General features: G+C 34.9%; 1 protein-coding gene across 1 annotated transcript in view; it reads right to left on the bottom strand.

The window, feature by feature from the left end:
• Nucleotides 1–4,398: 4,398 nt before the first annotated feature.
• Nucleotides 4,399–12,729, bottom strand: part of VCAN (versican) — a 100,102-nt gene continuing 91,771 nt past the window's right edge. Inside the window, exons 13-15 of the mRNA XM_088129950.1 lie at nt 8,577–8,721; nt 6,972–7,154; nt 4,399–6,582 (exon numbers count right to left, since the gene is read on the bottom strand). Of these exons, the coding sequence (XP_087986076.1) occupies nt 6,452–6,582; nt 6,972–7,154; nt 8,577–8,721 (459 nt within the window). The 3' untranslated portion in view covers nt 4,399–6,451. The remainder of the gene's footprint in view (nt 6,583–6,971; nt 7,155–8,576; nt 8,722–12,729) is intronic.

The raw sequence follows: 12,729 nt of genomic DNA, 5'->3' as shown, positions 1-12,729 counted from the left end.
TGGCTTTTATTCTTTTCCTTGGATGTGTTTCGAAAAGATTTTGGCTCCGTAAATCAAGTAGTTATCTCAAGCCATCAAGTTTTTTTTTAAAACTTCCTTATTAATTTTGGCTTTTTGCCCTCATTGCAACAGAGTTAACCTTTAAAAAAATGATACCATTTATTTTCCCAAATTGTATTTCTGACTGAAAAACAATGTCACTGTTTTATTCAGCTATATTAGCATATTTTATGTATTCTGGTGATTTAAGGAATGAAGTACACAGCTAATAGGCATGTAACGAATCTTAGTTTTTGCCTGAAGTGGTGGAAGAATGTTTAATAATTTAATGTGCAGGACTACGGCTCAGTGGTGGTATCCGTATTACATTTTTAGATAAGACTGAGGCCATCTCTGCCCGAAGGGCTGGTGAAGCCCCCAGTCTGACTGGGTTCACTCATCGTATTAAACCATAGCTAACTATAGCTAACTGAATAAGCCATAACTGGCTGGATTCGCAAAGTACAGCATGCCATTAACTATGGTTTACAATTCACAAGGGTTGATTAAAACCACACTGTATGCATTTACTTAGTTTAGCATGTGAATCCAGCCTCTGTATAAATCAGGAATAGATTATCTTTTGGGACTGAAGGAGAATTTGGAATCTTAAAACACTCTGAAAAACATTCATTTATGAGAAGACAAACAGTGAAGTTGCCCTTTGTCTGTCTGGAATTTTTCTGGGCAGGTTGACTAATTTGCAACCAAAGCTTGCATTCATCCATGTTGGGGTTCTACGTTAGTGTGGAAGGGCTTCTGTTGCTTTTTCCCCATTTAGCATTGCCGCCCCATTAAGACTTCAGGCCATACTCTTCCATATAATGAATAGTTCACTGGAAAGAACATAACTATGCAAGAAATAGATCAGGCCAGTAGCTAATTTAGATTCCCACACTGGCCAGCTTAGTGCCTCTGGTAAACTCATAAGCAGAATGAGCAGTCTCTTTGTACTTCTGTTCAAAGCAGCCTGCTTTAGATTTTGGATGTAGTTTATAATTGTGATTAGTAACCATTTATGGCTCATCCGCCAGGAATTGCACTAATCCTCTTTTCTGCATCACTTCTTCCAAGGGGCCCTAGTCTTCCAGGTACTTTTTCTGATCTCCTATCAACAATCCTTAATTTGACTAAGTTAATACATTGCATGCCAAAATATGGTTTCCTCTGTTTTGGCATAAATGATGTGTGAATCCAAGTTTCACAGTTTGTAAATCATGGTTTGCAGATGCATGTTGTATGAACTCAACCAACTGGTTATTCAGTACACCATGTTTTAGCAAACCATGGTTTAGTTCAGTATGTTAACCAGCTTACACTGAACTATGGTCTTTCTGCATTAATGCTTGTGCTTTAAAGCTGAACTATGAGTTTGGGTAATACAAACACCAGAGATGAACCACTCATACTAGAAACCACAACTCCTAACATTGCAGGCAGATGATCTTACAAGTCAGCTTTTCCCTCAAAGATTACTTTGAGCTCTGGCAGATAACCACTCAGCAAGCTAGAAAAGAGCAATCAAACAGAAATTAATGTCCTACAAGCTTTTGATAGAATTCCTTATACTTACTGTGTATGAACAGGCTAAATAGGTTTTGTCCCAGGGCTAAATGATACAGAGTATCAGAATGAGGTTAATAGAGTCTTGCAATGTAGGAACATGTAAGTTATGAAATTTACCTGGAAACCTGCAAATTACTTGAATATACTTACTTTCCTCAGATTGAGCAATTAATTTTTAGGGCTAGGCACAATGTTCTCCTTTCTGCATTTTTACAAAGTAGATAATTTTAAACCCCATTGAGCTGAACGTTCATGGGAGATTAAAACAGTACAGCACATTCTATTATACTCTGCTTTGCAGTACTTGACTGTACACACCAATATCCACCAATATCCAAAATGGGCAAGTTGCTGCTTCTTTTTGACACAAAGTATTGTGATCTGCACGATAACAAAACTTTGCATAGCTGCAGCAGAAATGAAGGCAACAGATAATGCAAACGTGACCAAGCATTATTTGACTGATGTATTTTTGTAATGTTGCTGGTTATTGATCCTAAATACCCATACATTCATATATATAAAGTGCACATATGTGTATGAGAGAATGAAGAATAAATCCAGTACATATTACAATTTTCTACTATTTTCAGATATATCATGGTCCTTTTTTAAGGGAAATAATTCTTCCTGGAACCTCAAATGAAAAGGCTTGTGTGAATTTGCAACCAAAGCTTGCATTCATCCATGTTGGGGTTCTACGTTAGTGTGGAAGGGCTTCTGTTGCTTTTTCCCCATTTAGCATTGCCGCCCCATTAAGACTTCAGGCCATACTCTTCCATATAATGAATAGTTCACTGGAAAGAACATAACTATGCAAGAAATAGATCAGGCCAGTAGCTAATTTAGATTCCCACACTTTGAGCTCTGGCAGATAACCTAGATAATTCCTAGAAAGAATTAGTCATTCTGAGAACCTGTGCTCTTCAATAGACCAGGGTTCTTGACATTTATGTCTTTCACTGATGTGTATAAAACTGAACATTTAAGCAAAGAGCTGACTTTGGATTGTTTCCATGTTTTTCAACATATAGAAAAAGTGCACATTAATTTCTGCCAGGAAAATTTCATGGACATGTTGATGAAGACAGCGAAGTCAAGAGGAACTCATAGGACACTTTAAAAAAAATGAAATGTGCAATGAAATATGGACATCTTGAATATCATCTTCAGATCACATGCCAGCATAAAGGTTCTCACAAGTCTTTTTTATTTATTTATTTATTTGTTTGTTTGTTTGTTTGTTTATACTTTTATGACTCAGGTGCCTGGAGTTCATCCTCCTGTTGAAAGAGATTCCAAACAAAAGCCAAAGGTCAGATTTAGCCTATCCAATGCAGCACTTTTGGGAACCATTTGCCAAAGATAGGAGTACAGTAGCTTAATGTTTGAATATCCTTCTTTCTGCTGAAACTCAAAGACAATTTAAAGCTCCTGGTTTAGGGCTCAGAAAGACCACTTCTTCCTGTGCTGATGTTTGAGTGTAGGAATTTGCTCTTTCCTTATAGCTAATTTTTTAAAAAATCATAATTATTTTACAATTGCTGTATTAATGAACGAGTGGTGATTGTATTAGGATCATAACAGGGAATCTGAATATTGACCCAGTAAGTAGAAACAAAAGAATAAGGAGCGTTCAATGCCCCACCACCGACACAGTGGCACAAACTGAGTCATGTTCCCACTGAGAAGCAGCAGTCTCTAATATTTAGAATCCCCTTTCTCTATTAGGTAGCTTTAACGGGCCACTGAGGGGAAAGTGAAACAGCTTGAAGGCAGCTGTATGCACAAAAAGCATTGATCTTTTGCACTTGCTTACAATATATCTGGTCATTTGAGATAGGAACGTAGAGGCGTTTATGAATCCCAAATAATTTCCTTGAAGCAAGATGAGCAAAGGGAGGAGCAAGGAAGGAGAACGTGCCTGCTTGTGGTCCTACACATGAGTTTTCATCCAGGTCATGAAGAGTACAAATGGCAAGGTTATGATGCAGACGGTAAAAAGAAGTTGAGGTATACATTCTCTTGTTCATTGCCTGAATCAGTATGGCAAAGAAAGAAAATGTATTTCTTCATTTGGCCCAAGGTTCAGTTAGCTTCTTTTAAAATATAGTGCAAATAGATGTTTCTGTTGCATTGTCACATCTCTTTGTAAGAAACTTTGCAATTATTGGGTTAGGTCAAAATTCAGTATTTTCATTTCCCTATTTTTCACTTACCTTCACTTGATTTCTGGCCTAACAAGTATGAATTGTGTGCTAATATAAAACAAAGTACAAAGGGTGTATTTCAGTACAAATACTGAAAAACAGTGATAAAACCTACTCTGAGTATTTTTGTACAAAACAGTACAAAGTATACTGTTTATTGAGAATAAACTCAGTTTATACAACATTCATTACATATACATGATATATTATAAAACAGATTTAATGAATCATTATCTAATTCTTGTGGTCTAATTTTTCATTAAAGGTTTATTGACTTGGGTTAATCAGCTAAAAAGTTATTATTAAATTGTAAGAAAAAAAATATGAAAATGCTTGCATATCTCAGTATTTGTTGTTCTTAATTATCTGACTTCAGTCTTCAGCAGAAATTGACCTTACGCTGACTTAAATTTCAAGGCCATGCAATAAGCAGGAGAAATCACAGTGGAACAAAATAAGATTTCTTTGGCGAGCCAGAAACATGTGTGTGTGTGTTTGTGTGTGTGTGTGTGTAACAAAGTTTCTAGATTCTGTTTCACAAAATTGAAAGATTCACATTATACACTATATAAAACAGAATATAAATAGTGAAAAAAGGAACTTTATAGAAAACCAGGAAATATACACATTTTTAAAAGTGATATTTTTTTATGAGAGACTACGACAGATCAAAATAATCAGGCACAGCCTGCTTTTTCTGAGCAATTTCACATTTCATAAAACTGGTTGAAATTATTTCAATTCATGGAGTATTTTAGCAAGAGTGTGTGCAGCAAAATCCAAAGATAAAGATTGTGATATACTCATTCTAATTCAATGCCAGCCCAACCACCATAAGACCACTGTTTCAAAGAATGATAGTTCAGATTTTCCCCACAATTTAATTTAGTTTAAATTAATTTAATGAGTTTAATTTCTGCTCATCAATACAATGGGGGATTCATCCACTGTGTTACTGTGTGTTTTCATTATAGCATTATGAATGCATTAATTCAGCTAAATGATACTATATAGGAATTATACCATATACAGAAGACACTCACCAAACTAGAATTAGCTCTTATAAATCTATACTGCTTGAGATTGCGTTCAAAGGAAATATTTCCTACAAAAAACTGATGTACAAAGCTATGCATTGATCCAGGTCCAGTTTGTTGACCATACACATAGAATCTACTCATAACTTTTCTGAAGATTTTGGAAGCTGTAAAGACAAGCTAGATGGGTGAAAATGCAGTCTTATATTGGATAGGTTTCACAATAAATATCATCAGAGATTTTAAAAGCATTCTTTTCTATAGCTATTATCCTACTAGACTGCGTGAGGATGAGTATTGAAGAAAAGATAATTCCTCTCTTCCTCACTTGAATGTACTATGAAGAAAAAACGTACAATATGTTTATGGGCACATAATTATTTTTCAAAGGCAAAGACTGGGATTGTATACAAGTCATACACCTATCGCTCATCTTACCACAAACAAATGATCTGATTTATTAGATTTTTTTCCCCTCAAGTAGAAATACATTTGAAGCCAACTCTTGTTCTTCCTAATGCACCAGATGAGTTTGACAGCTGTCAAGATAGAAAGAACATCCAATAAATTATATCTGTATGGCTTACTTCATTTATTTATGTACGCTTCACAGCTGCAGCATTCATACACAAACATTCATTACTTTATAAAAAGATTAAAAATGGTTATATAGATTTTATATACAAAATTATTTACTTTTTTTAAATTTTATTTTACAAAACGTAGGTCTATATATCTCCATCTTAAAATGCAGAGAGCTGTAACATAGACCCATGATTAGTGTTGGAAAAGCTGTATTTTTAAAAAATGTCCCTGGTTGAGAATTAATGTATTAGCCTTTATTACTATTATTATTAATATTAATCCTACAGGCCCTCCTTGTCAACTTTTCTTTAAGAGTCCTCAAGTCCTTCTTGATCAGTACCAAAGCTGGAAAGGACAAAAGTCAAGTTCCATATTGCAGTCATTTCTTCCAAGTTTTCATGCTCCTTGTGAAAGCTTTTCATTCCATAGATTCTACGGCCCTCCATTAGGAAATAGCTATGTTTCTTAAGCAAAATACTACTTTCACAGTACATCTTCAGCTTGTAATAGCTGCTTCTCCCATGTTTACAAAATGAGAGCAGATAACAATTTAAAATTATTTCCAGCCTTGTGAAGTACCTCCAAGACAAGCAACATAAATGATTAAAGATCTCTGAAGCCAAATGGTCATAAATAAGCCTGAACTTAGTTTGACATCTCATTGTATATACAGTTTTTTTTTTTAAAATACAACACACTTAAACACTATTAAATCATCTTATTTACATTATCATTGGTGCTAAAATGGAAGAGTTTAATTACTACAGGTGCTGGGGTAAAGAATCAAATAATCCCTCACCAATGACATATAGAAATTAACATACTAGATAGGCTGGAAATGGTTCCCTTTTCAATATTTTCATTTGTAGCCATCACTGATATGTGTTGTAAGTACTCAGGTCCATAAGCATTCCAAAATGCTGAGTAATCCTTTTTTTTTTTTTTTTTTTTTTTAAGGCACAGTAAATTAGGGCATTCTGGCATGGCAAATGTCCCACTTTCACCAGAGTGGGTTCAGCGCCTTGAATCCTGCCATGTCCTGATCCAACGATGAAAATGTTTTGATGAATTTAATGAGTTTACCTTTCCTGGTGAAGAATTTTTATAATAATATTTCTTAGAATAAGTCCTTTGGAATGAGGATGCTGAAAATAAAAGAAAAAAAGAAAAGCTTTGTAAATGTGCTAACAGAAGTATAAGCAGGAGGAAGGAATGCAATGTGTAATATATACAATCAGATTCAGACATTGTCTACTGTCCTATAGTCTCTTCCAATAGTAATAGTAACTTTTCTCCTCCTAAGCATCAAATCATTCAGTTGCCCAATTCACCCAATTCTTTTAACTCATAAAATAAAGAGATTGAATAAAGGAAGTTCAGTGGTCAGATAGCCATATAGAGTAACGACTGAAGATACTTTATGGGAAAGAACAGAAAAGTTGTCTTTCCTTCATCTTGTGGAAACTTTCACCAGGATGGTAAATGTCTGATTTAAACATAATCAATCACATTTTCCTTCATATAATCTACTCACGATTCATGCAAGTAATTTTAGGTAAATCCCATCGTCCATTTCCTTGGCATCTGATTATTGGAACATGGCGCTGGATGAAACCATCTTTACAGTGGTATCTGATCAATGAGTTAATTTCATAACGGGGCTTCATCTTTCCAAAAGTCTTTGCATTTTCTACCACTGGGGGCTGACCACAGGCAACTGAAATTACAAATTACAACTTTTATAAATTGTATATTTTTTTTTATATCAATCAAGCTCAACCTTCACTTCATCAAGCCCAGCTACTCATCTATCTATGGATTTTCGGCCCATAGATTTTAATGAGCCTGATTACAAGAAATCTATAAACATTAAACCAATCATAAAACTAGAAACTATGGAAAAATATATCCTCAGGTTTAAGTGCATTTTTTGTACAATTCCAGTATAAATTGTTTGATTTTTTTTGGGGGGGGGGGTATATTGTTTCACTAGAAAACAACTAGTTTAGAAACTTTTTAGAAAGTTTCTAAAAAGCTGCATTGGATATATTATACTGCATTACATTACATATTTGAATATAGCTAGTACTTCACTCTACTGTAAAGATTGTTATTTGCCACATTATACAAACGATTAACTGCTCATACATATCTATACTCCACTACCACATGAAACTTCCACTAATTAGCCCAATGTACAAGCAATTCAGGAATTCAAAAAAAATTACTTAATGGTGCTGATATAGCACCTCCAGTGGCCAAAATACAGTATATGAATATATAATGGTTCCAGGTTTTGGTAGGGAAGCTAGGATAAATTGCTCAATGTGTATCACATGTGCTTATATCGAATGTCATATGCCATTTCAATACATATTCCTTCAGGCTGGAAAAATAACAGAGCTCTTTGATATTCCTTTATGTTATGAGCACACTAAATAATTTGGTGTCATCAACAAACTTGGCTATCAGCTTCTCAGCTTTAAATGATTTATGAAGACATAGTGTTTCTTGGCCAGGCTTATTCCTCATCACATCTTCCACCATTACACCTTTCAGTTGCACATAGACCATTCTTTTTCTCCATTTTCTGTTCTTTAAGCAACAAAGGAACCATAAGTTATTTCCATGATTACTATGTTGACCCAAACTGGTGAATAATTTTGCTCAAAATCTTTTGAAATTTCAAGTAAACAATGTTCACATGCTTACTTAACTGTAAGAATTGGAAAAGGTTGGTAAGGCAAAGCTTAGTTTTATAGAACCCAGGTTGATTCTTCTTCAGGAAAATCTTTTTATCTTTAATAATGCTTTCCATCAATTTACTTATAATAGAAATTTAACTAGCTATGTTTTTCTGACTCCTCCTTATCCATTCCAATCTTCTGGTACAGAAACCAATTCTAATTACATTACTTTTTAAAAACAAGGTAAGTAATTTCATATTTATATTCTTTAAGAGCTCTTGGGTGGGTAATCTAAGTTCCTATATCTATTCTTTTTCACAGTGCTGCCAGAGCTCAACTTGTAACAAGTTGCCTGCTCTTCAAACATCAAAATCTTGCAGTCATACATTTGCTGAAACTTTAAAAGCAACAGTGCAACATTTATTGTATAGATCTAAACTGGAATTCTTTACCTGTTCCTTTCTTGCATGTGTAAGTAAGGTGATAATTGCATGGTACATCATTCCACTGACCATTTTCATGCCAAATTATAACAACACAGTCTTCTCCAGAAGAAAAGAAACTATCTGGCTGCTTTGGTCTCCAGTTTTCATATTGCTGCAGAAGACAAAAAACAAAACATCAGAATGTGAACCCTGACAAAGTTTATATTTGAATAAAATAAACTGAGCCACAGGAAGTCAGACTGAGAATGTTGTAAATATTCAGAAGGGAATATTTAGGTCTGCTACAGACATACTTTTTAATCATTTAAAGGAGAGGCTGAAAATCACTTTTACCACAATAGAAGGAGAATGTAATCCTTTCTATTCCTGTTAAGTCAAAATTAACTTAATCAACCACTGCTGATATTGAAAAGCAAAGAAGAGCTTGTCCTAGATAATACTTTCATGAGACCTCAGATAAAACCCCAGGCTGCTAGGTTAAACTGGGAGCCAGAAAAGCAAGCTACAGTGGATGGCTTTCAGATTGTTGCCAGTAAAACATGGACATGCCCATAAAAACTACCAAAATTTGAGTGGACTCAAGGGAGAGTCTACATTTCTCTATTTAAGCTACTGAACATTATCTTTAAACATAATGGGAGTCCTCCCACTGGCATCAAGAGCAGCTTTACTCCCAATGCAAAATGCAGCTCCAAAGGAAGAGTTTATTTTAGTAACCCAGGATCAGAGAGATTATTCCCATTTGCTGCCAGTCCTCCTAAAATAGATAGGTAGCTACCTAATTTAAAAAGTAAAGTCCTTAAATACAAAAATTAACTCTTTAAATTAAAGCAGTTTTCAAATCAGTACATTTTAGGTTTGATTTATTAGGCTTTTGGTTTTTAAGCATTTGAGATTTTTGCCTTCATCTTTTCAAGTCTTTTCTATGAAATGATAATATAGTTACAGCAAAATAAATGTAGATTCTCCAGGTTCTTATCAAGACAAATCTGCCACGAATGGCCACATAAACATGCTGTACTATCTTGTTTATAATGTTAAAATACTAAAGTTTAACCCTACCCCGCTCCATCCCCAAAAAAGAGTTTGCCTTACAAAAGTAACCCCTTCATAATTCTGGTTGGGTGCATATTTCCAGATAATGTTCTTGACTTTTACTCTAATAGTTATCAAGAGCCTTTCTTAATGGCAGAGCTGCAGTATATTATTTTTGCCTTGATTCTTCTTTTAAGAAAAATGATCAGGAAAGGAAATAAAGAAAAGGAATTCTGGGGAATTCTGGGAGTTGAAGTCCACTCATCTTAAAGTGGCCAAGTTTGGACAACACTGTCTTAGGATGTTGTATTTTTTTCCTTTACTACTTGAAATTAATGGAGATAAAAATAAATTTCAAGCAAAGCAACCATCTCTATAAATGCCAGGCACTTATCTACCAACCCATCCCATAAATGGATAAAATGACAAGGATTTCAAGTGCTTTTATTTCATTTCAGGGCTTATGACTTGGAGTTGTTCCATTTACGCACTTGTAAAAGGTTCAAATTGTTTTAATTCTTTATATAGTAAGCCAAACACAGCATTTTTCTAAGTACATTTTTTAATAAAGTTAATGACCTAAATGTGCTCTTTACTTACTGGAACCACCAAACATCTTTACGTATACATATTCCTTGTTTATGTTCTTTTTTCCAACACTAAATCAGCTTATCAATTACAGTGTTTTAATTATCTAAGCAAGTTAATTGCGGCATTCTAATTTGGGACACATTAAGCTTATTGCCAGTGCCAGGTAATAAACCACTGTAAAAAGATCAAGCTGTTTTCTCCAAGACTTGATCAAACCTCAGGCTGACTGGGCTTTGAAGTTGCAGCTGAACACCCTGGAAGACACTAGATTTGGAAAGGCTGGTTTACAGCTGTATCCATTTGCTACTTATGTGGTTCTTTGAGTTCATAGCATTTAATGACACATTACTTCATATTGCAAATCTTGTTCAGGACTGAGTTCTAGTTGTTTCTTTTAAGATAGAGCTACCCATTTATTTTTCAGGTTCTTTGCTTGACTTGCATTCTCTATATTTTTAGCTCAACCTCAGCTTTAGCTCAAGAGAGCTAAATCATTGTCTCCCACAGAGTTATCTCCAAGGTATGATTTTCTTCAGACCCATATAAACTGTATTAGAGTGAGCATCTAACAGTGTTTCTCAACCTTGGCAACTTTCAGATGTGTGGATTTCAACTCCCAGAATTCCCCAGCCAGCAAGGCTCTAACATCATGTTTCTAAGAGTAGTCAGTCCCACTGCTTCAAATAAATTTTCATCCCAGATATACTATCTCTAAGCAGGAAGGATTCATCAGCAGAACAACCCTAAGTAGAGCTGTGGACAATTAAAAGGGCAGACCATCACTAACAAAACCTTGGCATTTTGTGTCAGTCAGAAGGGGCATCTGCGTGACTTTTCATTTTCTTTCTGCTTTCATAACAATATAATATCAATAACAATTCAGCGGCATGAGATGTGCCTATGTAATACCACTACTTTATAAGCTGCCCTTGCTTCCTACAGGTATCCAAATACAATTCAAGGTGCCGATTATCACATATACAGGAGGAAACATATCAACTCTGGTTTACTTGGAATAGACAAGAGGTCCAATTCAGGGGCCCCCTGAGTGCCAACTCCATATTCCCAGAATGCAGCATTTTGTAGTTTACTACTGACAGAAACAACAGCAGCAGATGTTGTTGCTCATTGAGTTAACAAGATGTCATTGTAGTAAATGTGGCTTCCAATATAGGAACTTTGTTCCACTATCAGGAAAAGAAAAACTTTTAAAATAGGAAGCTTATCCACATCCCACCCCTTTTGTTTAGTTTTATAGTCTGTTGCTTCCAATTCTTCCTGACCTGGCATCATTTTGCCAGGGTTATCTTTTCAATGATTCTTGTCTTCACATTTTGTGTCCAAAATATTTAAGCTTTATTTTTTTTCTTCCTCCAGTGAGAAGTTTGGTTTTCCTTCTTATAGCACTGAAGGATTTGTTCTTCCTGTAGTCCGTGGTATTCTGAATGCTCTTCTCCAGCATCACTATCCACAGGCATCAATTTTCTGATCGTCCAGCTTTCCCAGCTATATATTACAATTGGGAAGACATCATCTTGACAGTACATATCTTTGTATCAGTATGACATGTCTGCACTTCAGAATTTTGTCTGAATCTGTCACAGTTTTTCTCACAAGTACCAGTATCTTTATTTCACTTTCTCTTGGAATTTTTGAGCTTAGAAATATATCACTTCCTAGGCCTAAGATACCACTTCAGTTTCATCTCCACTTATGTGTGTTGATTGGTAGTTTTGCCTGTTGACTGACTGACTGATTGATATATACAGCAGACTAGTTCTTGCATTCTTTCATCAAGAGATTCCTTAAGTTTTTTTTGTTTCCAACCATCAAAGTGGTATCATCAGCATATCTGAGGTTATAGATGCTCTTCCCAGGAATTTTATGTATTCTATATATAAGTTAAATTAATAAGGTCATATTATATAACCTTAGCACACTTCCTTCCAAATGCTGAACAATTTAGTTGCTTGTACATCCTATAGCTCGCATTCTGTATATTGTTGAAGTCTGGATTCTAACATAAGGAGCATTTTCTTACTAGAATGTGACATTAGAGCAATTGTTTGATAGTTTCAGCATTCCTTAATGTACTCCTTTTTTTGTACTGGGGTACAAACTGATATTGCCCAGCGTTTTCTATACCTGCTTACAAACCACACTTTTGTGGCACTTCATTATCTTGTAAAGTTTTAAATAATTCTGTTGGGTTTTCATTAATTCCTGCAATTCTGCTGTTAGTATTTTTTAGGGTTCATTTAATTCACTTTCAGAATGTTGGTATCAAACCTCCTTTATAGTCCATACTATCCAAAATTTAGGGAACAGCTGAAAAAAGTGGTAAGATACTGATTTACTGTATATTATTTCAACCATACCTTTCCAGTTGCACAAATTGCTTTGGTTGTGGAACTGTGTTGACTGTATTTATGAAGTGGGGTTTGTGTAAAGGCCTGAAGTACTATAACATTTAAGTTCCAGGCATATCTCAGAGAGTACTTTGCAGAAATGCTATAGCACAACAAGCATAGTG

This window comes from Python bivittatus, unplaced genomic scaffold (assembly GCF_059951505.1).
Source record: "Python bivittatus isolate LINGU-HERP-01145 unplaced genomic scaffold, Pbiv_v1 ctg000850_np1212, whole genome shotgun sequence".
In the NCBI taxonomy this organism is placed as follows: Eukaryota; Metazoa; Chordata; class Lepidosauria; order Squamata; family Pythonidae; genus Python; species Python bivittatus.
The sequence above is the reverse complement of the archived record's forward strand: the minus strand, read 5'-3'. Positions and strand labels throughout refer to the sequence as shown.